The sequence below is a fragment of the Camelus ferus genome, chromosome 17 (genome assembly GCF_009834535.1).
Source record: "Camelus ferus isolate YT-003-E chromosome 17, BCGSAC_Cfer_1.0, whole genome shotgun sequence".
In the NCBI taxonomy this organism is placed as follows: Eukaryota; Metazoa; Chordata; class Mammalia; order Artiodactyla; family Camelidae; genus Camelus; species Camelus ferus.
The window spans coordinates 148,025-175,825 of NC_045712.1; the positions used below are offsets into that span (position 1 = coordinate 148,025).

Below are 27,801 nucleotides of genomic sequence, written 5' to 3' on the forward strand. Positions count from 1 at the left end.
TAGCTCATTGCTAGTGAGTAGAAATGCAATAGATATACAGATTTCTGTATATTAATTTTGTATCGGAAAACTTTACTGAACTAATTGGTGACTTCTAATAGTTACTTGGTGGCATCTTTAGGATTCTCTAAACATAGTGTCATGTCATCCACAAACAGGTGTGAAAGCTTTACTTCTTCCTTTCCAATTTGGATTGATTTCTTTTTCTTGTCTAGTTACTGTGGCTAGGACTTCCAATATTGCGTTGAATTAACATGTTCAAAGTGGGCATCCTTGTCTGGCTCCTGACTTCAGAGAAACGTCAGCAACTTTTCACCATTGAGTATGATGTGAACTGTGGACTTGTCATACATGGCTTTTATTATGTTGAGACTTGCTTCCTATTTACTCACTTTGTTAGGGTTTTTAATTATAAATGGATGTTGAATCTTATCAAAATCTTTTTCTGTATCTGAGTTTATCATATGATTTTTGTTCTTCAATGTGTTAATCTGGGATATCACATTGACTGACTTGCAAAGACTGAACCATTCTTAAATCCATGGGATAAATCCCGCTTGATCATGGTGTGTGATCATTTTACTGTATGGTTGAATTTGGTTTGCCAATGTTTTATTGAAGATATTTGTATCTGTGTTCATTAATGATATTGGCCTGTAAGTTTTTTGTTTGTTTGTTTTGTTTTGTTTTGTTTTGTTTTTGTGGTGTCTTTGTCTAGTATTAGTATCAGGGTGGTCCTGGCCTCATAGAATGAGTTTGGAAGTGTAATTTCCTCTGCAATTTTTAAGAACAGTTTGAGAGGAATAGGTTTCACCTGTGAAGCTGTCTGATCCTGAACTTTTGTTTCTTGGGATTTTTTTTTTTTTGATTACTGATTTAATTTTATACTAGTAACTTGTCTGTTTATACTTTCTATTTCTTCTTAATTGAATCTTGGGATATTGTACATTTGGGAATTTGTCCGTTTCTTCTAAGTTGTCTATACTATTGGCATATAATTGTTCATAGTGATAGAAATGATTCTTTGTGTTTCTGTGGTGTCAGTTGTAACCTCTCCTTTTCAACATTTGTTGAGTGCCTGTCCTATGCTAAGCACTATGCATAGACACTTCCCCAAGCTACCTCATTTAATTTTGCCACCAATCATGTGGTAGAAATATCACTATCTCATGTTATAGATATATAAGCCAACTTAAAAAGTTAAGTTACCACAAATCTGCAGTTGCAACATTGGGAGTTGAATGTAAACTCAGGGTTTTTTCTACCGCATCAGGATTCAATAGGTTTGAAGATGCACTAAAAAATCAACAACTAACATAGCTGTTTTATTTTCTTCTGATATGGGCTCTTGGAAAATTGTTTCTTTTCTTAATTATTCATTTTATCTTATGATGGATATATAACTCTTAAAATGGCATCTTGCAATGCATTGTATTTAATAATGTAAAAATATAATTTTGGCTGTCGTAGCATAATGAAATTCCATCCACAAAACCCAGTTGATAGTTAGCCACAGAAAATGAGTGCTACTCAACCATCAAATGTGAATAGCAATTCCCAACACACTGTACAGATCTTCACCTAAATCAGTGCAAACTTCTCCTTCTCCTTTTTTCCCTTTGGCCTGAAATAGACTCAGAAGTGTCTAAGAATTTTAATATATTTATACTTATAATTGTATGCTAAATGATAGCTACATCAAAAATAAACACTTTTTTTATGAAGAGTGTGATACACTGTGTAGAACTTCACGACAAGAGAACTCCTAAGACAACACGTTATCCAGAATGGCGTTGTGTTTATGTTTGCTCAGTGCTCACCCAGGGATTTCCAGACCTCAGATCTGATGTTTGTTTTTCATATTGTTTACTTTGAAGTATGTGATGTCTCTGAGTAGTGTGTGTGAGATCCCATCTTAGAGAATTCTTTTCTTTATACTTTCATTAATGTTAGAAATGTGTATTAAAGTTTCCTGGAAATCTATTTTTAAAGCCTTCACTTATTCTTTCATTTTCAAAAACAGGTATAGATTGCTGCAGGGATACCAAAATTAAAGGACTTCTGCTCGTTACTAGAAGAGCCAGAAAGCTTATTAACCGGTCTGGTTAACACTTTCCCCTCCATTAAGAATAAATAGGCTGGAGATAATTAAGAGAACTGGTTAATGTGTATAATCTGTTTATAAACTAAGGCCAGAAATTGTTAAATATCAGGTATAATTTCATTTGGAAAATGACATCTCTTTATTTTCAGATATGACATTTGACAAGTGAAAGAACTAACTCATATTATGTTTCTTTGTGGAAAGGGATTTGCACCAAAAAGAATTGGTTCCAGAGGGCTAAGCATTTTTGACATGTTCTTGAACGCTCATGCCCATTGTTTTATTAGAAAAACATGTTGGTTATTAGAATCCGAATTTTAATAAGGAAACTAAAGAAGGTTTGTGAGAGAAAGCCTGGTGATACAACAAGAGACAGTGTTATAAACATCAAGGACATTTCTGAAACCGATAGAATATTAATTTAATTCCAAATTTGCTGGACAATCCAAAACCTTACAGATTCACAAATTTAATCTTAATGTCAGACTTTCAAAGTATCTCCACTTGGTTGAAATTTCCAGGACCCTCTCAGGATGTTTAATTTTGTAAATGCTACAGTAACACAGCACAGTAGAGAAAACCTTCAGGTCTACAGTTAGAGAGACCTGGGGCCGCATCGCATCTCTTTACTTCCTAGTGATGGGACCTACATCAAGTTATTCACTCTGTTTTAGCTTTCTTATCTATGAAATGGTGTTAATTACAGTACATATTTCATGGAGTTGTTGTGAGAATAAAATAAAATAATGAACATACAATGTTTAACTCACAGTAAGCTCTCCATCCTTGGTCCTGCTTGTTTGTTATTATCGCATTATCCTGGGTCAAAATGGGGACAGGGAATATGAGAAGTGATTTTCTTCCTCAGGACTGTCAAGATTCCACATATATGCAAATAAAGGACATCACCTAACATAGGAAAATACTCAAATATCCCAATGGTAAAAACAAAAACAAAAATAAAAGCATTTTTGGCTGCCTCAAGCATTTAATGATAGAATGACATAAATATTTACTTATGTTATGAGGTTTACCAATAGACCTATATTCTTGTACTTTAACATAGTTAATGAAACGAATATGTAACATGTTAATTTTAAAGTGTTGCTTATTTTTCATTCTCACATTCATCTTCAGTGTCAATGCCATTGGCACCCGTAGTGTTACTTTTAGAGTAATTGGACAGATCTCTGGAGCTCATATTCTCCAACTTTATGTAGATTGAGATACAGCAATGTTTTAATCCAGTAACAGGGCTATCATTGGAAAATGTATCCAAAGTCATAAGAACACATTTAAATGTTATTAGGAGTTTTGTGGGGTTTTTTAGTTGTTTTTTGTTTGTTTGTTTTCCAGTAAGTTTATGTTTATGATCACCACAATATAACAATTTGCTAAGTTTCTTTTAAAGTAATCTTTTAAAAATCTTTTTTTTAAGTATTGAATAGAGTGCTTTGGGCTAACTAGTTTAGTCCTGGGAGGCAAAAGAAGGCATCCCCACAGAGGTGGTGTGTGAATTAAACACCTAAATTGATTTAGATGTTTAATAGAAGAGGGTGGCAATAGTCCCCAAGGTATATTAATGGCAGGGATACTGGCCAAAGGCTACTGCACTAATATAGGGGTGGGCTGTAGGAAGCAGTGAGCTAGGAACTGAGTGGAAATGTCAAACTGAATAGTCACATCAAAGATTAAAGCACATAGATTTAAACAAAGATAAACTCCAATGGCCAATTGCATATAAGAGGTAGAAAAGTCGTAACAGGTGCTCAAGAATTATTTGTGAAATGATTGAGGAAATGATCAAAAATAAGCTCATGGTTTCAAAAAGGAAATGATAACATTGGCAAAAGAAGCTTATTCAGTGCTCAAAAAAAAATAATAAATCCAGTTGTGCACTAGAAATATGTCATTCAGGAAGAGAAATGGGTGAAATACTGCAGATGGAGACTTAGATATATGAATCTTCCACATATGGGGACAGGTGCAAAGAAAATGTAGTGCAACTGAGATTAAAAACTGTCCGTGCTGAATTAAAGATAAATGGTTTGAGTGTAGCTTTCAATTCTTGAGTGATTATGCTTGAGCGGTGAATACGCTGTACCTGTACAGCAGTGGAAAGAGTGCTGGGCTTGAAATCAAGATGAACTGAATTCCCCTCTGAGATTCTCCATTTACTGGCATGAGTGATTTTGGCAAGTTATTTAATCTCTCAGCTGGTTTATTTTTCATCAATCATGAAAAACATCATCTCTCTCACTGAGAGTGAGAATTCAATGAAATAATCTAACATATGTCTGCCACATAGTAAGTATTCAGTTAATGTCTTTTTAATTTTAATCTAGAAAGAAAAAGAAGTTTGAGAAATATCTATCTTTCCCCTGAAGGTACCTGTTCACCAGTAGAACCCAAGTTTAGCAAAGGTAAATGAGACAGGAAGAAGGAAGAATCAAGGACAGGAGAAACATTCAGTCCAGCTGAGAGTCTCCTGTGGATCTTAATTAGAATTCATCATGATGGCATCTAAAATTATTCCTTCATAACAATATCTCAGTACAAGTTTAACATACAGAAACCAACTGCATTTCTATACACTAACAATGAAATACCAGAAAAGAAAAGAAACAATCCATTTTAAAATTGCATCCAAAAAATAAAATACTTAGGAATAAATCTGACCAAGGAAGTGAAAGAGTTACACATGGAGAACTACAAAACACTGACTAAGGAAATTAAAGATGACTGAAAGAAATGGAAAGATATCCAATGCTCTTGGATTGGAAGAATTAATATTATTAAAATGGACATACAACCCAAAGAATTCTACTGATTTAATGCAATTTCTTTCAAATTATCAGATGAGAACCTTAATATCTTTGGCTAAAGGTCATTCCCAAAGTTCCAGGGAAAAAAAATCATAGAGAATGTGATCTTCAAAATATTTTTAGGTTGACTTTCTAAGCAGGACAAAGGAACATTTGATTGGGTTATAGAACTATTATTCATAATACTCCCTTGTCAATGACAAGTGCTGGCCTGGTGGCTAGAGTTGGAAAACGTCATTTAGCAGCCATGACAATACAGACTGGTTCAGACAAGAATCATCAGTGGCTGCTAAACCTGGGGGTGAGGGATTTTGAAGAACAGGATATTCACATAGCCTGTCTTCCTGTAGACTGCTTATCAGCCACAAGTGAAAAAATATGTAATGCATACTGCATGTAAATATACGTTGGGGAACTTGGGGAAAACCTCAACTGGGTGATCAAAATCAATAACTCCCATGAGGGGTGGATGGACATCTCGTGACTTGAGATGTGATACCCTAAAGGACGCACACCACTTATGTCAGGTTATGGCCAAGAATGTAGAACCTGAACCTGATTGTAAGGATCACCAGAAAAACCTCAAAGGAAGAATGTTCTATATAATTTTTAAAAAGTGACTGTATTCTTTTAAAAATATGTTAATGTCATTGGATATGTTCCAGCCTGAAGCTCTAGGAGACAGAAGAGATGTGATGGCTAAAACCCAGCCCCGGACCACAGGTCCCGGAAGGCAGGTACTTCTCATCAGGATTGGTTTGGACAAAGTTAAGAATCTTATTCATGGTCTAGACGTCTTCATTAAATTTTTTAGAGAAATGTATCTAAACAGTTCTTTAAAATCTCCTTTTCACTTGATTGGATATGTAAAGGAGTTCTCTGACCAAGCAATGGCATTTCCTTTTGAAGCTGTTCTTACAGAGACGCCAATGAGGAGCGCCCCAAGCATGCCTAGCATGGCTTCAATTGTGGGCAGTGAGTAAACACAGCATGGACAAGAGCCTAGACTCGAAGCTCCTAAAATAATATAAAATTTCCCTGAATCTTCCTTAAAGACCAATATTGGACATGGTCTGTAGAGTCTCTTCCAGGCCTGGAAAAAGTATGATTGGTGGAATAGAAATGTTGACCACGTAAAATGAGCCACTGACATCAAAGCTGATGACCTAGAGTCTTCACATAGTGTACTTGTAGTGGCAAAACCCTTGCTTGAAGGGAACCTTAGTAAAACCTCAGCTAACGCAGAAGGGAGGAGCTGCTGTGGTGGATGTCTGGTGGTGGCCTGAAGCCTGGTCTCCCCATCACCCCAGCAGTGCCCCAACCCAATTTCTACAAACCCTAGGATGTGAATCTGGCGTTATCGACCACATGGGTAAAAAGGCATTCTAGTGACTCACCTTTTTCCTTCCTTTGATTCACATATATATTCTAACATAATTGCTTTAATTTTGAGCTTATTAAAAATTCTAAAAATACTCCCTGTCTTAGATGGTTAGGCCTACTGATGGTTCAATTACGTATCATGTCTAAAGGAGCACATGCTTCCTAGAGGTGACTGAGTGAACTCTCATTTCCCAATACAGGCTTTTCTGCTCTAATGCTATACATATAGGGGGGAAAACTTTACTCTGCAAAATAGCACAATAAAATAGCAGAGACTACGGGGAAAAAAACACATTTGAGGAAGACTGCTCAAAATGTAACAAAAACACAACAATCCTAATAAAAATAGCAGCACAGGTAAATTAAAACCTGCATTTGGACCAGTGTATCAGTCAGCTGCTCCTTTGTAGTCAAAATCCTGGATTTTGTGCCTCTTCTTTGGAGATAGAGGTCCTGGGGGGCATTCCTGTCTCAAAGAGATCAGTTTCATTAAAATTAGAAATCTGAGCCCGAATATAGACATCTTTGTCAAGAAAATGTAGTTTAACATAAAGGAAATGCTTCCAGTCTGTTCAGTTTTGCTTTCAGCTTCACCAGAAAAGAGTGGGTTCTGGAAACCACTAAACCAGCCACTATTTGCACTAAAGAAAGGCCTTTCTGTCAATGTTCAGCTTGTCAGTCTCCTTACGTTCTTCTTATGATGCTAAGGCTTCCTCTTTAAATGTAAGCAGCCTTGCCCCTGATGGTTTTATGACATGACTATGTTGGGAAAGATCATATGAGAACTGTAGCCCTTCCACGTTATCCTGACGTCATTCCTTCATTCACCAGCCATCTACTGAATGAGTTTTCATTGAAGAAACAGTCACTGTAAGAGAACAAGCTATATCTCCATTCCCATTTTTATAAGGAGCTTCAGGGGAGAAGAGAGCAAATGGGCATTTATCAAGTAGCCACTGGGTGCCAACTGCTCTGCTGGGCACTTTACATATTTAATATCATCTAATTTTCACAATCTTACTAAGAGGTAGGTTCTTATCCCTGTTTAACAGATTAGAAAACTGAGGCTCATAACCTCCCCCAGGTGATGTAGCAGAGCCAGATTTACATTTCAGTCTCACTGCCATCCAAGTTTGTGCTCTTTATGTACATATTACATTGATTAGATTTTAATGCAAAATCCCACCACTTGCATTATTAACTGGATGGAACTAGTCCCTTTCATTGCTAATTACATTTGGCATGTTATATATTATTGGAACAGATTTTTCCCCCTAAATCAGGTAAAAGTGTTTTACCAAGATCCAGAATGATTTATTCTAGGTCATCAGCTTTTATAGTAACTTTTCTTTTGTTACATTTTATAGGAGTGTAGAATTTTATTAAAACACTTTCAATATAATATTTTTCCTTTGATCTTTACAATAGTCATGTGATATAGACCAAGTAGCATATCTTATTCCCATTTGACAAATAATGGCACAGAGCCTCAAAGAGGTAAAGTAACTCTTACCCCAAGTTACTAATTGGCTGACTCAGGACTCAAACCATGTTTTCTGCCTCGAAGATCAGCTTTGTCCTTATAAATGTCAGAGAAATGTGACCCATTTTCATGGGGAAAGGAAGATGCCAACCTGAGGATGACCCAGACTTATTATGGCTATGTTCAATGACAGAAAGAAAAATATGCTTATGATGAATAAAAGGATAACGCAACTCAGCTGAGAGTTAGAAAGTATAAAAAGAGATTATAAAAGAAAAAGTATAGAGCTAAAATATACAAGATCAGAAAAAAGTCTCTTGAGGCACTTTTTCTTTTTTAGCAGAATGGAGGTGGCAAATGAAAGAATCGATGAATTTAAACATAGATCTGAGGGAAAGGAAAAAATGGGGAAAATAATGAACAAAGCCTGAGGAACTGCGGGACAATTTCTCAAGATCTACACAAGGTAACTATAGTACTGGAAGGAGGGGGAAAGGGACAGGAAATAATATTTGAAGAATTGTGGTTGAAAAATTCCCAACTAACAGTGAAAGACTTAGATTTACAGATTTAAGAAGCTTAGAGAATCTCAAACAAGATATATTGGGGGAAAAAAAAAGCACATCATAGTCAGGCTAAAAACAAAAGATAATGAGAACATCTGGAAAGTGGCCAGAGAAAAATCAGTGTGTCTTTATATCTATATCTATATCTATCTCAGAATAATGATTCAAGTAACTGAGACTCCTCATCAGAAACCATGGCAACCAGAAGACAATGAAACGTCTCTAAAATGCTGAAAGAAAAAATAAAACTACAAACCTGGACTTGTATATCCAACAAAACTATCTTTCATGAGTGAATGGAAAATACAGACATTTCTCTGATAAAGGAAAACTTAGAGAATATATTGTCCAAAGACCTGCATGACAAGAGATACTAGAGGAAGTTCTTCAGACTAAAGGAATCCTTGGATCTTAAAGAATGAAGGAAGAGCAGGAGAAACAGTAACTATTGTAAGTATAAAATATTTTCCTCTTACTATCTTTAAAATATATATGAATGCTTACAGGAAAAAGTGTAAGATTGTCATGTGGGACATATGAATATTATAACATAAAGGGCAGCGGGGATGGGGGTGGTAAATGGACCTGTATGTTTTGATTATGTTGTTCCGTGTTCTACATAAAGTGTTACAATATTAACCCTAAGTAGACTGTGAAAAATTGAAAAACAAAACACCTACATATATACATGTATATGACGTACGTATATAATATGTTATACATATATAATATTATACACGCATATATAATACATTATATATGTGTTTATATATATATATATATATATATATATATATATATATATATATATATATATATTCTAGAGTAACCATAAAAAATGTAAAGAAGTAGAGCTGAAGAAAATCAATAGATAAATGAAAGTTAAAGTTAATAGCCTGCCCACCACTGTCTAAAGATGGGGTGGAGGTGGGTACAATATGGCCTGGTTTCCATGTACATCAACCCAAGGCCAGCAGAGCCAACTGAGAAAGATGACAGCTGACTTGGACTCTAAATACAACCCTTTGCTGGGTCTTTGGGAGGAAAAGGGGAGAAAAGACAGAGAAATAAGCTTTCTGGGACATCACAAATGACCCATGTTGGGGAGGGAGTCAGGCACACTGTGGGGCCGGAGAGGGAGCCAAGATGTCCTGAGCGCTGGACTTAGAGTCTGGATGCCTGGACAGAAGGGCCAAAGCTGCACTCACAAGCTATGTGACAGAGTGACTCATTTGACCTCTCTAGGCCTCGGATCCCTGCTCTGCAAAATGAGGGGGTAGGAGTTACATCAAATTCTTAGTAATTGCCTCTCTGGAGGGAAGGGACAGCCAGGCATCCATGCCTCCTACTTTATATACATTTGTATTGATCAGTGTTTGGCTTCTTCATGCTCAGAATGATGCCCTTTTTCACTCTATCCTCTTCCAAGTCAAGTACATTTACCACCCCCACCCCATTCTGATTCATCAATGTAAAGACTCCTAAATATACGTCTTCATTTGGACTTCTTCTCCACGCTCCAAACCCGTGTGTCCAGCTGCCTATTCAGCAGCTCTTCTTGGGTATCCTACCAGCACATAAACATCAAAATATTCTAAGCAAGTGTCTTCATCAGAAGTTTTGTTATCAGAATCACCTGGGAAATCTTGGCAAGAAGGCAAAGGCCCAGACCATATTCTACTTCAGTGAGTCTGTGCCCCTGGGTTCCTTTTTAGCTCTCCTGGTAAATCTGATACCCACCAAAATTTGAGAAACACTGCTTTAAACAAAACCCACAATTTACTCCCAACCTCTCTATTCTTCCAATCAGTTCCTTTCCAGCATCCCCCTTTTCAGAGAATGGCACCATCATCTGCCCAGAGACACAGGCCAGATACAGGTGTCATCCTTGGCCCTCTGTCACCCTCACCCCTAAGCATCACCCACTATTAAGTGTTTTCCATGTTTCTCCCGGGTCCCTCTGAGCTTCATTCACCTGCACTGCCCCGTGGCTTCCTGACACAACTTGCTTCTACTGTTGCTGCTCCCATCCATTCTCCACATGTCAGCCAGGGGAAAGGTTTTTTAAAAATATTTTGAGACATTTCAACCTCTAGAAAAGTTTCAAGAATACTACAAAGACTGCCTGTACACTCCTCAGCCAGACACCGCGTTCCAACTTCTAACAATCATCACAGAAACGCCTTTTTAGGGATCACATGTATCACCCAGTTTTCATGCCTCTCTAATGCCCTTCAGTCTGGAGCAGTTGCCAGTCTCCTTAATGTCCATGACCTTGAAATGTTAAGACCATAGGTTAGGCATTTAATAGAGTGTATCTCAATTTCAGTTATTCTGATGTTTCTTCATGGTAAGTCCTAAGTTACACATTTTGAACACTGTATCTCAAATGCCATGTTCTTTCACTGTGTCCTCTCAAGGGGCACACGATGTCTACTTACCCTGTCATTGGTGGTGTGAACACTCATCATTGATTCAGATGGTGTGACCAGACATCTCTGTAAGGTTACTGTCTCCTTTTCTGTAATAAATGTTTTGGGAGGAAATACTCTTGAGGCTATGTAAAACCCCATTTCTCGCCTCAGTTTCACCCCAAGTACTAGCATCCACTGATGTTTCTTAACTATTAATCCGATGGTTGCCAAATAGTGATATTTTAATAACATCATTCTTTACGCTATTCAGGGAAAGCTTTATCTTTTCTTTATTTCTTTAGTTCATTTATATTCATATCAGTGTGGACTCCATCATTCCTTATTCAAAGTTTATAATCTGTTACAATCATTATATATTTTGAGGCTCAGATTATCTCATATTTGGCCCTTGGGGAGCCCTTCAAGCTGGGTATTGTGTTCTTCTGACAGATTCCCATCATTCTTTGCAAACTTTCTTACTTTCTGGCACAAAAATATATACTAACTCATCTCATACTTCCCCTGCCCAAGCTCTGGAAGGGGTCATTTCTCTACTGAGCCCTGGTTGCCTTTAGTATAGAAGAGAATATAGAATCCAAGATGAGTGCCAGGTGACCTCTTTGCTACACAGGTGCCACTGCTTGAGGCATTCTCCCCTCATATTTATTTCTTTATCTCTTTATATATTGAAAACCACAAGTTCACACTGATAGCTCCAATTCCAATTCAACACCATGTAATTCATTCTAGCTTTCATGCTTTCCATATTCGAACCTCCTTTTCCAAAAGCTCCCATTTCCCCAATATGTTTCTCAGTATCCCTGTGTATAGCTAATCTCCCAAGTTGGCTGGGTTTCCATCCCCTCCCACGTGGGTCTCAGTGCCTCCTAGGGCTTGCCTCCCTAACTCAGGATGTCTACTTTGATTAGGCCTGCCAGATGGCTTTTTGGTGAAAGAAAGAAGGAAGAAAGCCAAGAAAGTTTTTTTGTCTTGTTTGTAAAGAAGGAAGGGAAGAGATTGGAAAGGGAAAGCCAGAGAAAAACCAGGTTATTTTTCTAAAGTGCAAATCCTTCACTTTTGGATGATGTGCACACACACATACATACAGAGCCCTTGAGTGACCCCTCTTGGTCTAAGGCTGTAAATTCCATCACAAGTGTCCAGAAGGCTCTGCATGATGTAACTGCTGCTGATATCCTAGGTCCCTTTCCCCTTCTTTATCCAAATGCCAAGCATTGAGGTCTTCTCTCAGCTCCTCTAAAATTTCATCTTCCCTCTGGCCTCAGGGCCTTTGTATGTGCTGCTATGTTTCTCAGTGCTCTAATCTGCCCCATTTACTTGGATGACTTATTCTTCAAATCTCTGCTGGAGCACTATCTCCTCCTCTGGATGCCTTCCTTAATTCCCCTAGATAGAGTCAGATTACTTTTCTTATTTATTGTTTTATTCATGCTCTCATAGAACACAAGGGCTCTTATCTCAACCGGCAATTATGCCCTTATTTGTGTATGTGTCTGATTCACCTTCCCTTTCCTTATTCAATTGTGAGCAATGTAGGAACAGTAATGCTGTCTCTTTTCAATCCTCATTGTGCCTCTATAGCTTGTGGTCCAGGATTGGTACTCGTAGGTGATCAATAAATATTTTTCATGTGAATAAACTGTGTTTTTAGAAACATACATTGTTTAGTCAACACACATGATCATTTTCTCTATTTTGAACAAAAGGCAAAGCGTGAAGAATAATATGGTAAGATGTGAAGGATCCCAAAAGCTGTTAGGCTGAGGAGTTTATAAGCTTTATCATTCAGAAGAAACATTTACAAAACCACAACCAATGATCTAAATAACGCGTGCAGGAAAATGCTGTGGGGAAACTTCCACCTAAGAAACTTCCAATGGAAAGCACATACATACTGTGTCTTTGGTTCACATTATTATTTAGGTGACTCGGGGTCATTAAAAGGTTGATCATTCCAAATGTAGAATAAGTTCTATGCAAAATCCATATGTGAGTGTATACATGTGTGTGCGTTTTGGAACTGGACAAAGCGATCTTAAATTGCTCTTGAAAGAAAAGATATTTGAAAAGAGCCAAGAAATTTTTTTTAAATGATGAATAACTTACTTTACCTAAAGAATAAAACTCTTGCTAAAATTATTACAACCAGAGCAATACAGCTAGTAAAACTTCTGATAAACTTATAATCAGAATAATATGGTTGGGCATAAGAAGAAATAGATCAATGGAGCAGAATTGAGAATCAAAGTTGATCTAAGGAACTTAACATACGACAAGGATGACATGTAGTCCAATAAAATATGGAAACTATCTTTTATAAATGATGGCATAATTATCTATTCACCTGTATGAAAACAGGGTAAGACTATATGTCCTGCCACATTCAAAGACATATTTAAGAATAGCCCTGGTGTCTATCAACAAGAGAATGGAGAAGCAAATGATGGAATGCTGCAGTAAATAAGAACAAACTCCGTCCACGCACAGTGCTGACTGAATCTCACACAGAGACCACTAAGGGAAAGCAGGCAGACATGAAGAGCATCCTGATTCGACTTACGTCGAGTTCTAGAACAGGCAAAACAAACCTATGGTTGAAAAAATTCACAACAGTGGGTGCCTTGGTGTGGGGTGGGGGAGGGACATGAGAGAGCTTCCTGGCCTGAGGATAATGTTCTGGACCTTGACAGGATTTGGGGTTGCACAGTTGGGTGCATTCATTAAAACTCTGCAGTGTCCACTTCAGATTTGTGCACTTTTGGGGGGGGGGTAGTAAACAAAGTTTTTCCTAGGAAGAGCAACTCACTGAGAGAGAAAACCATTTTAAAACTTACATATATGTACTGTTCATTGTTTCTAAGAACAGATTAGAGCTTTAGCTTTTTAAACTTACATAGTTATCAAAGGAATAAAGTCAACCACAAAATAAGAAATCAACAGAATGCAGGAGTCCAATCAAAAAGGACAGTCAGAAGATTTGTGCACTTTTTTTTCTTTGTAATGCCTAAAGGTGGCCAAAGGTCATCCTACTTGAAGTTTATTTCATGTGATTTCCAGCATGCAGTGTGCTTTCTTGGGAAGAAAAGTCCCAGTTCATATTACAAATTAATTTACAAATATAGAGCTGTTAGAAACAATATTTATAAAAGCCCATATCATTTTACACATAGAAAAATATCCACAGAAACTGTTTTTTGTACACACTACATGGGGATAGGCAGTCCCTTTGGCTGTCTTCCTGCATAATATTAAAAGAGTAATGGTGATGTTATTTTTATCTCAATGAACTATTTAAAAAAATAATTTTCTGTATGCATATTTCAAAATAAAAATTTAACAGTAATGCTGTGAGAGTCTTAAAAAAGAATACCTTGGGGAAAAGTTTTTGTTTTTGTTTTTTTTACAATGTATTGTGTTCCTTTTCCTAAAAAAAATTAAAACCCCAAGCCAGCAACACTCCGATCAAAGACTGAACAGCATGGTACTAAAGTTAACTCCTTGGACATTATCTTCATCTTAATGCATCGCTATTCCAATAAAATCAACAAATATCTGTATTGTAATGAACACTTTTTGGATAAGTTCAGTGACTGTCTGCCAGGTGCCAGGCACTCTGCTGGGCACTGGGAGGGTGATCATAAAAAGCTATTCAAATGAAGATACCTCTTGAGAAGTATAAGGGAATGCTAAAAATAAGTTATATTTTTTTAAAATTTTGATCACAAAGGTTTTATTAAAAACTATAAAAATCCCATTTAAAAACTTTCTAATAAAATTCTAAAACTTTGTGTAAAAGTTGAAAAATCCAAGACATATGCTAAAAGGGACAGGACGCCAAGCTGAGTAGGACAGTAGTCACCCCAGACCTCAGAAACATGGCAGCAGAAGTAAGGCAAGAGGGGGTGTCCGTCCTCACTGCTCAGGGTGGTATTTATCTCACCTGGAAACTGGTCAGATGAAGTCAACCTCACTCCTATCCTGCACACACTGTGTCTGCCTGTGAAGGCCGGTGCCTTTGTTTTTTGGGAACTACAGCACAACATTTACAAGCACCGATTCTGGATCCAGACTGCCTGAACCTGATCCTGGCTCCACGGCTTGCTATCTGAGTGGCTCTGGGTGAGTGACCTAACATCGTGGCGGTTCACTGCCCTGGTACAGAAAATGAGGGGTAGTGAGAACACCTATCTCCCAAGGTGGTTGTGATGACTAAATGAGTGAATACATGTCAAGTGTCTAAAATAGCGCCCGGCACACAAGGCTGGCTTGCCTGCGCAGTTCTGTTGCTGTTTGTGTCTACCCTGCACCTGACGCTGAGCATAAGTAGAGGTGATTTGGGAGCTGGATGGAGCATTTGCATATCCTAGTACCGTATTTTTAAAACTTTCATTAGCCACAAAGAATCCAACTGGAGGCTTCCTATAACAATCCACTTATCTGACTTTTCTAGAAAAATCAGGATGCTGCCAGGTGGGAGATAACAGCCTTTAGCTGGCCAGTCTCAATCCCTCCCTACTGCTTCTGCTGCCAACTGTTAGCTTTTTCCCACCCAAAAACTTCATTCACTTTTTTTTTTCCAGTTCCTATGCCTTTTAGCTTGTAACCCTGATATACATTGATGAACAAACAGACATGGGCCCTGCCCTCACAGGGCTCACAGGTCCTAGCCCAGAACAGAGAGGGCTGGGTTTCTCTCCAGGGAGCCCCTTATCCAGAGAAACCTTCTCGATAGGCACATTTTACCTTAAACAAGGAAAGAATTATAAACAAATATTTAACTCACATTAAAGACATGTATGCTGGAGGGTTCAGGGCTGATATGTACTAATGTCTGTAACTTATCTGGAAATGCATCCACAAAATAGGATGCAGCGATGGACAGAGGGGTGGATTAAATGGATATTGACATGAAAAAGCAAACATGGCAAGGTATTGATTCTAGAATCTATGTGGTCTTTTGCAAAATGCTTCAGAAAGTTTTCAAAATAAAAACTTGGGAAAACAAAGTAAATTTCAGGTGTACTAATTATTTAGATATAGAACAAAACCCTCCCAAAAATAGTACAGGAAATTTTGAAAAGCATTTTATAACCCTGGAGTGAAGAGAACTTTAAAATATACCAGAAAATCCAGTAAGTAGAGGACAAGATACATACTTTTGACTAAATGAATATTAACCACTTTTGCAAGCCAGAGGATAGCATAAACAATATCAAAAACACAACTGTATTCTTTTGAATCCAAAAAAAGAATTTTATTTTTTGCACCAAAAAAGTGGAAGAACACATTGCATCAAATAAGGGAGGCAAACAGTTAACATCTCTAATACAGAAATAATTCTTATCAATTTCTAAGAAAGCAGAAAATAACCCAATAGAAAAATAAAGACATGTACAGATAATTAACCAAAAAGGAAACATGAATCCCAGGAACTGTGTAAAAAGATGGTACTATCTCTGGCAGTCAGTTGAAAATACAAATTAAAACAAAATGAGTTATCAGTATTCATCTTTGGATTAGCAAATCTTTAAATATTGATTCCTCCCATTGCTGGTGAGCTGCTGGAAGACAGGCACCACAGCTCCCTGGTGGAGTGTGCAGGTTTACAAATTTCAGAGCAGCAACCTGGAGGAAGGATGCCCCAGAAACACACAAGACACCGAGTAATAGGCACAGTATGATCCCATTTTTATAAAGTAAATATTTTCCAATTTTTTGAATGAGGAGAAGACTCTGAAAGCCGCCACATCTAACTCCTGAAATTGATGCTTTAATGCAGGGATCGGTAAACCACGGCCTGGGTACCAAACCTGGTGGGGTCCTCTGGTTTTCTACAGCCCACGGGCTAAGAATGGTGTTCACACATTTTTTAAAGGGTTACATTTTAACTGGTTCTGTAATCATCTACATCATAGCCTCCTTTGGCCTCTTAGGCAGCAAAGCCTAAAATTTTTACTCTATGGCCTTTTAGGGAATGTGTACCACACCCTGCTTCAGGGCAACAGTAGTTTCTGAGTTACTCCTTTCCTCTTCTCTGTATTGCTGTGTTTTTTGTAATAATCATTTATCATCTCTGCAAGCTGAAGGAATATAGGTGGCAGGGATGTGGGTAGGAAGACCAGTCACTTTGGCCACTGTTGGAAATGGCCTTCAGAAGACAAAAGGAGAGCAGGGAGACTAAATACGAAGCCACAGTAAACAGCCCAGGTGACAGAGAATGATGCTTTGGAATCAGGTGGGGGCACAGTAGACATGGAAAGAAAAGGACAGAGTTTATAGAAACCAACAGGAGCTGCTGAGGGACTGGACATGGAAAGAGAGGCACAGAGAGGAGTCAGGACTGCTTCCTAGGCTCAGTCATGAGCTGGATCGTGCAGCCTCTGAGCCGGAGAGTCCGGGAGGGGGAATTGGACAGGGAATCAGAGCTCTTTTGGGCCTGTGAACGTTCTGAATCGAATGGTGTGAACAGACGACTAGCACTGCGGGGCTGTGGCGGGGGTTGGGCCGAGCGAGCATCACAGACCTGAGAGGCGGCGCTCACAGCTGCCTGCTGGCGGGGTGGCGGGGAGGAAGGGGCCGGGAGTCCGCCTGGCGCCCCAGTGCTCAGCCCCGCCGGAGCCGCTCCCGGCTGGCGGAGGTCTCTGATGCCACTGTCCAGACGTTTGAATTCCCCCAAATCATGTTCCAAAACATCCTCTTGCATTGGCCAGGGAGCAGCATGGCTTCAGGGGAGACCCTGGCCCCCACGCCGCAGCCAGTGCCCAAATGCTTACCTGGACAGCCAGCTCCCGCTGTTTCTCCTGGATGAATGGCCCAGCCAGCACCTGGCTCCCCAGCTTGGACAGGTGCATTCAGGTCCCAGACCCTCCCAGTATGTCCTGCCGTGTGCAGCCACCTGTCACTCAGGCCGTGCTTTGACCCGAGAAGACCCAGAAGGGCTCACCAAGGAGCTGGTGTAGGTGGGGTCTGAGGTGTCGTCCCTGAGGTAGCAGGAAAGGCCGGACACCTTGCACACCAGGTTACTGGTGATGAGTGTTCCACGCAGCCAGGTCCCGGGGCACATAGTTCATCTCGGCCAGGTACTTCATGCCCGCGGCGATGCCCCTGAGCATGCCCACCAGCTGGATCACCGTGAACTGTCCATCATTTTGCTGTAATAAGACACCAACAGCATCCAGGTCAAGATGGGCTTCAGGGGTTAAACAGAAACTGACGTGCCATGGTCCCACTTCTTGTCCCTCCATCAGTGCCAGGCTAAGCTGCTCCCCCCTCCCCCTCCCCACTCCATCCTCATCCCTCCCCTTGGATGCTCAGCTCTCTTCTCTGTGTCAAGCTTTGTAGGTTAAGTCTCCAAATCTCATCTCAAACCCATCCACTCCTCTCCATCTCCACTGCCACCATTCCAACCAAGTCATCATCATCCACCACCTGTAACAGACTCCCCCACCTGCCCTCGCCCTCTCCCCATCAAATCCATCCTCTACCAGCAGCTAAAGCTACCTTTGTAAGACAAATCTGGTCATGCCACCTGCTGGTTTGTGGCCCTTCCTGCTGCATTAAGGAAAAGCTCCAAACTCCTCAGCGTGGCCCACGGGGCCCCATGGGATCAGCCTCTGCCTCACCTTACCACCACTTTGTCCCTCACTTCTGCGCTAAAATCACAGTGACTGGTGATCTTTCACTCCTTTCCGAAGCCAAGCCTTCCTGCCTCAGGGCCCTTACATGTGACTTTACCCCGTCTCTCCCCCACAGTCAACACCTACTTGCCTCAGATCTCCACTTAAATGTTACTTCCTCAAAGAGGATGTCTCTAAGGCTGGTCCCCTCCCCTAAACATAATTAGCACTTTCTTAACCACTATCTTTCCGTGCATGCTTTTATTTCCCTCCTTAGCACATATCAAAAATTTTAGGTGCGTGTGTGTGTGTGTGTATATGTGTGTGTGTGTGTCTGAGGCTTCATTCTAAGCTCTTTGAGACAAGAAAAGACAAGAATGCTCTCCTGTCGTCACCAGAGCATTTCCGGTGCTGAGGACATTAATGCAGACAGAAAAGCTCAGTAAACATGTGCTGGATGAGTAACTGCTACGTCTCTTACTGTCTCCAGAATTTAAGTGTTCAGATGTCTTTCTTAACACTGGGATAACCACACCCGCCTCGCAAGGCTTGGTGGTAGGAGGGGTGCAAAGCCACCTGTGTGGGGCCCGGGGCCCCTCCCAGCAGATGGGAGCTGCTGCTGCCCACCTCCTGCCAACCTGTAGCCCTGCCTTCTCACCAATCACAGCTTCTTACCTGGCTGCCCTCCCTCCTCCGTGCTTAGATGGTAGGCTCTTCTGTGAACAAATCTGTGCCTTCCTCCTGCCCCACCCCGAGCCCGAGTCTGGGCTCTGCACACACTGGTTACATTAGTGGACCCTGGGCCATGCTGCCAGGAACACATTTTCCCATCTAGGCCAGCCACAGCTGCTCCCCGGAGGGCTGGGAGCTGTATTCTGAGGTACAGCATGGCCCAGGCACTGAGATGATCTGACTGGGGGGAGGTGGGGCACCCTGGGGCTAGTCTAGTCACCGCTGAACACAGACCCTGGCCAGGCAGTCCCTCCCTCTGTCCCAGTGTCCTCGTGTGACATGCAGGAAGCATAAGCAGAGTGAGCAGCTCCCATTTAAGGAGCGCCTACTGTCAATGAGACTGTCCACAACGCCCTCAGGGCACTATCTCACTGGGATGGACGGGGCATAGCATTGAAGCATGCGCTCTTGCAAAAGTATTTTCTATGCAAAGGTAAGTAAGGGAAAAGAAAAGAGCTGTTATAAAAATGCACTATTAGGGAAAAACCAACAATCAAAAAGTCTAACAATGATAGTGTGAATTGTTCAAGACCTCTGCTCCTCGTGCAAGATCACAAGCCTGGGGGTTGGTTATGACCCACGGTCAGTTGGAGGAGTGGCACAAACTGACATCCCCTCCACTCCTTCCTGACCCCCAGCCCCGACCAGAGGACTGGACCCTCTAACACACTGAGTTTCACGCACGCATCCTTAAAACCAGCCCTGTGGAGTAGGCAAGACAGGCTGTTCCTCACTCCAACCTCGACCACCTCCCAGCCTGCCCAGAATGCACTCTCTGCAATCTTTGCCTGTAACCAACTCCAAAAGAAGGTGTAGTGCTGATTTTTGGAAACTGACTGGTTTCAGCACACGGTGCCCATCTGCCAGAGCTGGGGGTGCCGTGAGTGATGCAAACATTTCTCACTAATGAACCTCGCTCAACATCTCCAGAAGCTCGTCTGGCTTTCCCCAGCACATCACTCCTCTAAGTAGGTCTCTGGGGTCTGCTTCCCCAGAAGGTTGTCACGCAACTTCCATGTATTTGGAAATGGATTTCAGACACAAGTCACATGGGTCATATTTTTCAATTCAGTTTGTTACCTTCCCTCTGTAAGTGAGAATGACAATGTGGTTAAAATGAATGTCTCCCTAAAGAAGCCCACTTGTAGATAGATGTTGGGGAGGGCACTGGTGGTAGCTGGAAACAGCTTCGAGAATAGCAGGGTTGATATTTGCAGATTTGTGTCTATGTTTTTATTTAAAGTCATCAAAGACATCCTTGAGCTGCTTCATTTTCTGATTTGTTTTAATGTTTAGATCAGTCATCCTTATAGTTTCTGGGGTCCACAAAGGACAAGAAGTGGTTAAAAGTCCAGGCTTTGGAGCCAGATAGCCTGGGGCTGGAGACAGGCTCTGTCTCTCACTGGCTGTGTGTCTCTGGGCAAATTATTCCCACATCTGGAAAATAAGAACACAGTGCCCATTCTTCCTAAGGTTCTGGATTCAAGGTTCAATGAGACAATACCTGTGAAGGCTTAGCTTAGCGCCCTGTGAACACTAAGACGGCACCATCGATTGCTGGAATTATCAGCAAGGCCTTGACATCTCACAAGTCAGCTCTCCCATGTAACCCAGATGCATGGCGAGAGACAGAGGACACCTCGGGCCGGGACTGTAGGTTCCTCCTGGCTTCCTGGGTGTGTGGGGCAGACATCCTCAGATCGTAGCCCCTAGAGAGCCTAGTTTACAGTGCATTCTGAGCTCAACAGTTTGACATCTGTAGTAACCACCCCTAACTTAATTGTAGTAGTACCTATGATGCTGGCCTGAAGTTTGGATCAATTAATCTACAAGTAGTGATTTCTCCCCTTGTTTGACTTTAAAATGGCAAGTCATACTCCATGGAATATGTTTTCATGCTTAGAAACAGTCCTGTGGAGTAGGCAAGGCAGTGATAACGCACTGTTTTTATACAGAAGGTAAAGGAAGTCCAGAAGGTTTAAGTGATCAGCCTTGAATCACTGTGTAATTTTGACTCATAACAAGAATCTAAGACCAAACAGTGAATTGCTTCTCCACTGACATTTAATCTTTGATCAATTGGCAATGGCTGCCTCAAATGCTGTGTGAAGTCTGTGTATAAACTTTGTAGGAAGAAGAGCCATGTTTGATTAATGATGTCTGCCATGGTCATAGAAACAGAAGGCAGAGACGTGTACCACCCATGGGCCACTCTCGTCTGAATCTTTTCTAATCCCTATCCAGTGCCTTTGCCACTGGAAAATGCTGGCTCTGCAGCACATTTTCTTTAGGATTTGCAGGGAAATCACATATCATGATAAGACAGAATCATACCTGTTGAGTTCATAATCTTGGTGAAATTTAAAGGTATAAACATACTAATATTTTCTGACAAGTTCAGCTGTTGTATGTTCAGCTCATAGGTATAAACTCCTGCAAGAACTTCCAGAAATATGAGCATCAACATACAAAGATAAACAAGACAGAAAAAGAAAACCAGGTTTCTTAGAACTTTGAGAGAGGACCTGCTTCTATGCTGAGCACATGGTTAAAACAGAGCTCACAGAAGAAATACAGGCTAGGTGAAGTGATTTAAACTTTCCTCCCTTCATGAAGTGCTTTCTGCTGAAACTGCTTTTCTGTAAACTCACTGAAGCCATTTGCTGGCCCTTTTATTAGACCGGAAGGATTTAGGTATTTCAACTTTCACTGACAAACCCACTTCAGAAAATGAAACCCTGATTTCATTTGTTTGAAGAGAATGACTCAGAGTTTTTGTTTCTGTTTCTGTTTTTTAACCTGAAAGATCTCTTTCAAGATCATCTAGTTCAATGCCTTTAGATCACAGATGGGAAATTTGAGTTAACGGATTTGCTCAAGGCCACAGGGTGACTCACAGCAGAGCCCAGAGCGGGACCTCACTCTCAGGACTCCCAGTCTAGTGTCCTCTTCCTGACAACTAGGTTGCTGACCTCTAGCTCCAGCCCATGAATGATAAATGCCCCCATCTGACATTGCTCAGTGACTTCCAAGGGGCTTCTTGTTACGACCACCCGTGAATAAACCAGCAGTGACAGTAAGGCCGAGCTTTAGCCACGAAGCTTGACAGGGGCTTCATGCTGCTTGGCTGCAGCTTAAGACACAGAGGGAGGCTTCAAGGCTTGTTCCTAAGATTACGGAAGAGCTGAAGATTGAATCCCTGAATCAGAGCCCCAAGAAGGAAAGTTTTACTTATGGATTTGCTGCCTAATCCCTGGCACAGACTTTTTAAAAATATGGATAATGATGAAGCTACTGAATGTGTGGCCACAGATAATGGTGTTTCCAGTCCCTCCAAAATGTGGATTCAAAGTCCTGCAACAGGAGAGCAGCAGTGAGCTGCTGTGAGGAGGCCTGTCCGACATGCTCACTGGACACCTGACACCCAGGACCTCTGAGATGCTGACCGGGAGCTGGAGCCGTGGCCAGTCTTCACAGCCACCACGTCCGGGGGGGGGTGCAGGGAGGTGGAGAGAACAAGGGCAGAGATGGAAGACTAACCCTTTTCTTTGCTTCTCTGAATGGTGATCCTAAAATTATATTACTTCCCAGAAGATGGACCCTGCAGAACTGAACTGATGACCCACGTTTCAATTTTATCAAGCAGCAGATACATCAATTAATGCTGCCAGGCTCCAGGGCTTGGTAGTCAGGCTGAAGGTAGTTTCACAGGCAGTCTGCCCTCACGCCACGCAGGGGAGCAGAGGCGCCGCCGGCTCCGCCGCCCCTTCCTGCCAGCCTTCCCTTCCCTGTGCTCCTCTCTTGCCCCCCGCTTTCCCCCACCGCCTGGGCCACGTCATCATGAACAATACTGGTGTCCAGCCCATCCCCCTGTCCTGCCTCCCCTCCCTCAAGAAGTCGGCCCGTGCAGGGCAGCGGTGTGCTGGGTTTGGGTTCTCTGTTCTCTTGCACGCTCTGGGGAGAGAATCTGATCACAGTCCCCATGCCATGTCGTGTGGCTCTGTGAAGCACAGACAGGTGGCTTGTAGGAAATAAATGACTCCTGAAAGCTTCTGGAGGCTGGTTCCAGAAAAGACTGTTTCTTCTTACATGGCCTTCTATTACATCTGGATGGCTATCTTCACGAGGCCTCTGCTCACGAAGGAAAGTCCGCAGGAAAGCCCGGTGCATGCCTGCGCTGACACGGCAGGTCTGGCCACAAGGACCGCGTGCACTCAGGACGCTCCAGCTCTCCTGCCGCGCACGCCCAGATGCTTTTGCTCCAGGAATGGTCTTGTATGCTCTTCATTCAACTCGCATTTGCCAGGTGCTCACTGTGCCCAGTGCTCACTGTGCCAGATGCTGCAGGCTCAAAATACAAAGCATAACCTGTACCCTTGGGGGCCGTATCAGGCAATGTACGTGGGCCCCACAATCCACATCGGTCACCCCCACCCAGACAAACAAAACCCACTACTGCTCAACAACCCCGACGAGGCATTAAGTGTGTGATCCCCGCTGCCACGTAGCTTTAGTGTGTGCAGTGCAGCTTCTGGACAAGTCCTCCGACACCTTCCACACCGCAGCCCCGGAGCTCTGCTGCCGAGCATGGGAGACTCCACGCAGCTAAGGACTGACACTGAACAGGCCACGCTGACCGTGACCTCTGAACACCCAGTCCTGTTGTTCTGTCAGCCTACCAGCCCACTTCCGGACCCATCTGGCAAATTCATCTTTCTCCAATATCAGAGAAATTCTCTCCTCCTTGAAGCCTTCCCTGATTTCCTCAGGAAGATTTCAGTTCTTTATGTGATACTTTGTACTCCATGCACAAAGACAAAAAGTATCATCAAGGTGGATGCTTGCTGGGAGCTTTGGGCACTAAGACCTGGGGGGCAGGGACTTCTGGGCAGGTAGTATTCTCGAAGATAGGCATGACGGAACCCCCATGCCTTACGTTTATGAAGCCCTTAGGTTGCTGCCCTCCATCAAAACAGGGGGCACGATTCCTCGTCTTGAATCTAGGTGGCCCTGTCACTGGGCTGAGGGAGGCTGTGAGACTTTTCAGGCTGGGTTACAACATGGATACAGCCTCTGCCTTCCATTCTCAGGATGCATTCTTGGGGCCCAGTTTGCCATGTGGAAGCCCTGGCAGGCCGGGTGGAGGGGTGCCAGCGTCAACTAGGCGGCAGGTGAGTGAACGAGCCTTCAGATGATCCCAGGCCTGAGCCCTTGAGCTGTCCTCTACTGGCAAGACACGGAGCAGAGCTGTCCCGCCGAGCCCACCCAAGCTGCAGGCTTACGAGCAAGACACAGTGTTGTGGTGCCGAGCCACCGAAGTCTTGGGGTGATCTGCCCCACAGCATTAGAGCCACACCCCTTTCCTCTCTTACAGGCCTGGTTCCCAGCAAAGGGCATGACCAGGGCAGCCACCTCATAAATGTTCCAGTGACTGATTCTGTGAAGGGCCCTTTGATCTGCAGCCACAGCCACTGTTTGGTGGCACTGGTGACAGCCGCAGCCTGCTCCTCGGTATTACCCTGAAGCCTTGCTCAGAAGCCCCTGCCCCATTCTTTGATGCTGTCCCCTGGACCCTGGGCTCCCAGGATGCCCAGCAGTCCCCAGCAGAGCCTCTGGTCCCAGTGAGGCAGACCTTGGTCCCCCGCCTATGATAAGAGACCGTCCACTCCCGCACACGAGCATCACGCTCACCATCACTCAGCCCCTGAGTAGCTCTGGGATACCCCACAGAAATTAAAGTGCTTCCTCTGTGGCTGCCTTTGGGCACGTCCTGATAATGGTCTTTTATCAATCTCCTGGCCAGAGGCCTTCAGGGACCCCCACCTCTGGCTGGCCGGGAGCTATAGTTCGGTATCAATCCCAGAAAAGACTTGTGGATCATGAGATCCAGTCTTCCCCTGAGCTGCCCAGAAGTGCCTCCTCAGAGGCCAGGCGGCCCAGGCATCAGAAAAGGGCAACCTGTTCTATCCCTGGGCTGCCAGTGACGAGAGTAGGCTGGGAGGGCAGCTGTGCCGGGGAGAAGGCCAAGATGGCCACAGGCATCTGCGTGAATCACGCAGGACAGCGTAGCCACTCAAAGTCTTCAGTCTCGGTGATCCACGTGGATGCCGAGGGCCACTCTCAATCCTCCCCCATTCATCCCTGCTCTTCCAGCAAGCACTGACCCAGGCCCTGCTCCGTGCCTTCTCCTGCCGAGGGGTCTGCATGCTCTGCTTTGTTCTTTCCTTTTAGCAACAAATCTGTTCACCTCCCTAACATCTCCAACACCTGCCCACGTTTCATCAGGGGTTCCTGAGCGGCAGGCTGTCCTCACACAGATGCTTCCCCTGGTCTGGCCACCGTCCTCCCCTGCCCTCCAGCACCAGCATCACTCATGCCCCTGAGCTGCTCTTCCCCTGAGAGCAAATCCAAAGCGTAGTTCTCCACGAACTCCGGGATGGCCATGACCGGCCGACTATCGGTGAGCATGCCCTCCAGGCGAATGACGTTGGGATGGTGGAACTGGCCCATGACAGCTGGCCTTGCCAGGAAGTCCGGACACTGCTTTTCCGAGTACCTGGTCTTCAGTGTCTTCTATGGCCACGTAGACTTCCCTCTTGCACAGAAGTTCCAAGCACTCCTTGTACACCTCTCCAAGCTCTCCTGCAAAAAGGCCATTATTACCTGCTTCCTTCTCAGTCTGGGGAACCACCAGGGGAAGCAGCTTATCAAGACCAATGGTGCTCCCCCAAAGCAGACTCACGGTCGGAGAAAACAAACTATGGTTGCCAAAGGGGAAAGGGTGGGAGGGATAAATTAGGTGTTGGAGATTAACAGATACACATTATAAAATATAAAATAAACAACAAGGACCTACTGTATAGCATAGGGAACTATATTCAATTTCTTATAATAACATATAATGGAAAAAGATCTGAAAAGAAACTATATACATATATGTATAAGTGAATCACTTCGCTCTACACCTGAAACTAACATTGTAAATCAACTCCATTTCAATAATTTTTTTTTAAATAAAAGAACAAAAACGCTCCCAGTGGAATGGTGATTAGGGAGGCAGAAGGAAAGCAGCGTTCTCTCATTGTAACTCTGATGTCTTGGCTCTAATCAGTCATGGCAAACACAGAAGGAATACTCAAAGACGTTCTTTACCTCAGGTCTTAGAAAGCTTCCACAAAGTGGAATTTCAGACTATGAGTTTGTTTTTGCCACTTTTGGCTTTCCACTTGTGCCCCAGCTGAACAAGTGACATGAAGTGGTTGGTTTCACTGTGGCGGAATCGTAACTTACTTTCAGCAGAGCCTGGGGCAAGGCTGTCCCGGGGCTAGGGGACACTTGGGTATCAGGTACTGGAGTCCTCTGAATGGGACATCTAGCGTTTTTGTTCCCACACTGCCCTGGAAGTGTTTGTGTCTACTGAGTCCCTCAGAAAGCAGACAGAGGAGTTAGGGAGGGAAGTGAGCAGGCCCTGTGCAGGATATAAGGGAGAAGAAGCAGGATCAGGCAGGGTCCCAGATCACGACACAGACCTGACCTCATGGAAAGACAGGAAGAGGCAGGAGAGGACAAGGAGAGGCCCAGACTGCAACCCAGATGCGGCTGGCGCAGACCTGACAGCCTCACCCAACCCAGTGAGGAGTTCCAGAACAGAGCGCCCGTTCCAGACAGGCCCAGGCCCCAGCATCCCGCTGTGCTCAGCCACGGACTGGGGTTGCTGGAAAGAGCTTCTTCCTGTAGGAAAGCCGGGGCAGACCCAAGGGTGCCACAGCTGAAGGTTCCCGGCAGCTGAACAGCAGGTGGCTTTTCCAAGCAGACGCGGGCTGCCCACCTCCACGGGCGCCGCAGCATCTCAGCACTCCTGCAGCGAGACCACCAGGAGTGAGAACAATTCTGGTCACACTATTTCACAGCTGCCTAGAAAAATGTGTCGAATCCCATTAAATGTGCTTTCAAAAGTTATTTTCTGGTGTAACTTGGTTTTGTAACTTCTGTTCTTTCACGTGAAACAGCTTAGCGTCTCCTTGAAGTGCGTCACGGAAATGCATCAAAGGCCTGAGAGGAGAAACACAGGAAAACTTTTCTTCTTCTCTTTCAGCTCCTGGAGGAAAATGATGCAGCCAGCTGTGAGCAACCAGATAAATGCCTGGCCGCGTTAGAAAAGCAAGCTAACATCTGTGACACAGCTGGGAGTCTCCTGTATTTCCTGCTGCGTGGGCTGGAAGGAAGCCGCATGAAGGGGCTGTGTGTGCAAAACTGCTCCAGAGCCAACGGAACTTGCTAGAACCTAGGGCTGGAGTAGAGGTGAAGCACCACCAGGAAGATGTCAGCACGCACCTGAGCTATACAGTGCATGTGACACTGGGATGCGATCACAGCTGTTTAGGGTCAGACCACGTCTCCTTCACATCCGCGGCTTGCATCCTGCTGCACGGTACGTGGCAGGCACGCCAATACAAGAGGAGGTGTCACAGTTCCTGTGACTTGTGTGGCTTTCGCTTTGCCCACTCTTGGGTTATAAACTGCTGGAGGCTGCTCTATCCAGAAGACGTAGAAGTACCAGTATTTACATTTTTACAAAAGACTGTCTATCACAGTATCTCCTTCTATAGCCAAACACCATGACCAAAACCAGGGGGATGGCTGGAAAACTGGGACAG

At 43.1% G+C, this 27,801-nt stretch overlaps 1 protein-coding gene across 2 annotated transcripts in view; it reads right to left on the reverse strand.

The window, feature by feature from the left end:
• Positions 1–16,066: 16,066 nt before the first annotated feature.
• The window catches only part of LOC106730226 (ephrin type-A receptor 8-like), a 37,958-nt gene continuing 26,223 nt past the window's right edge, over positions 16,067–27,801 (reverse strand). For both annotated transcript variants that reach the window (XM_032458025.1, XM_032458024.1), the window contains one exon: positions 16,067–17,947. In XM_032458025.1, coding sequence (XP_032313916.1) covers positions 17,816–17,947 — 132 coding nt within the window. In that variant the 3' untranslated portion in view covers positions 16,067–17,815. The remainder of the gene's footprint in view (positions 17,948–27,801) is intronic.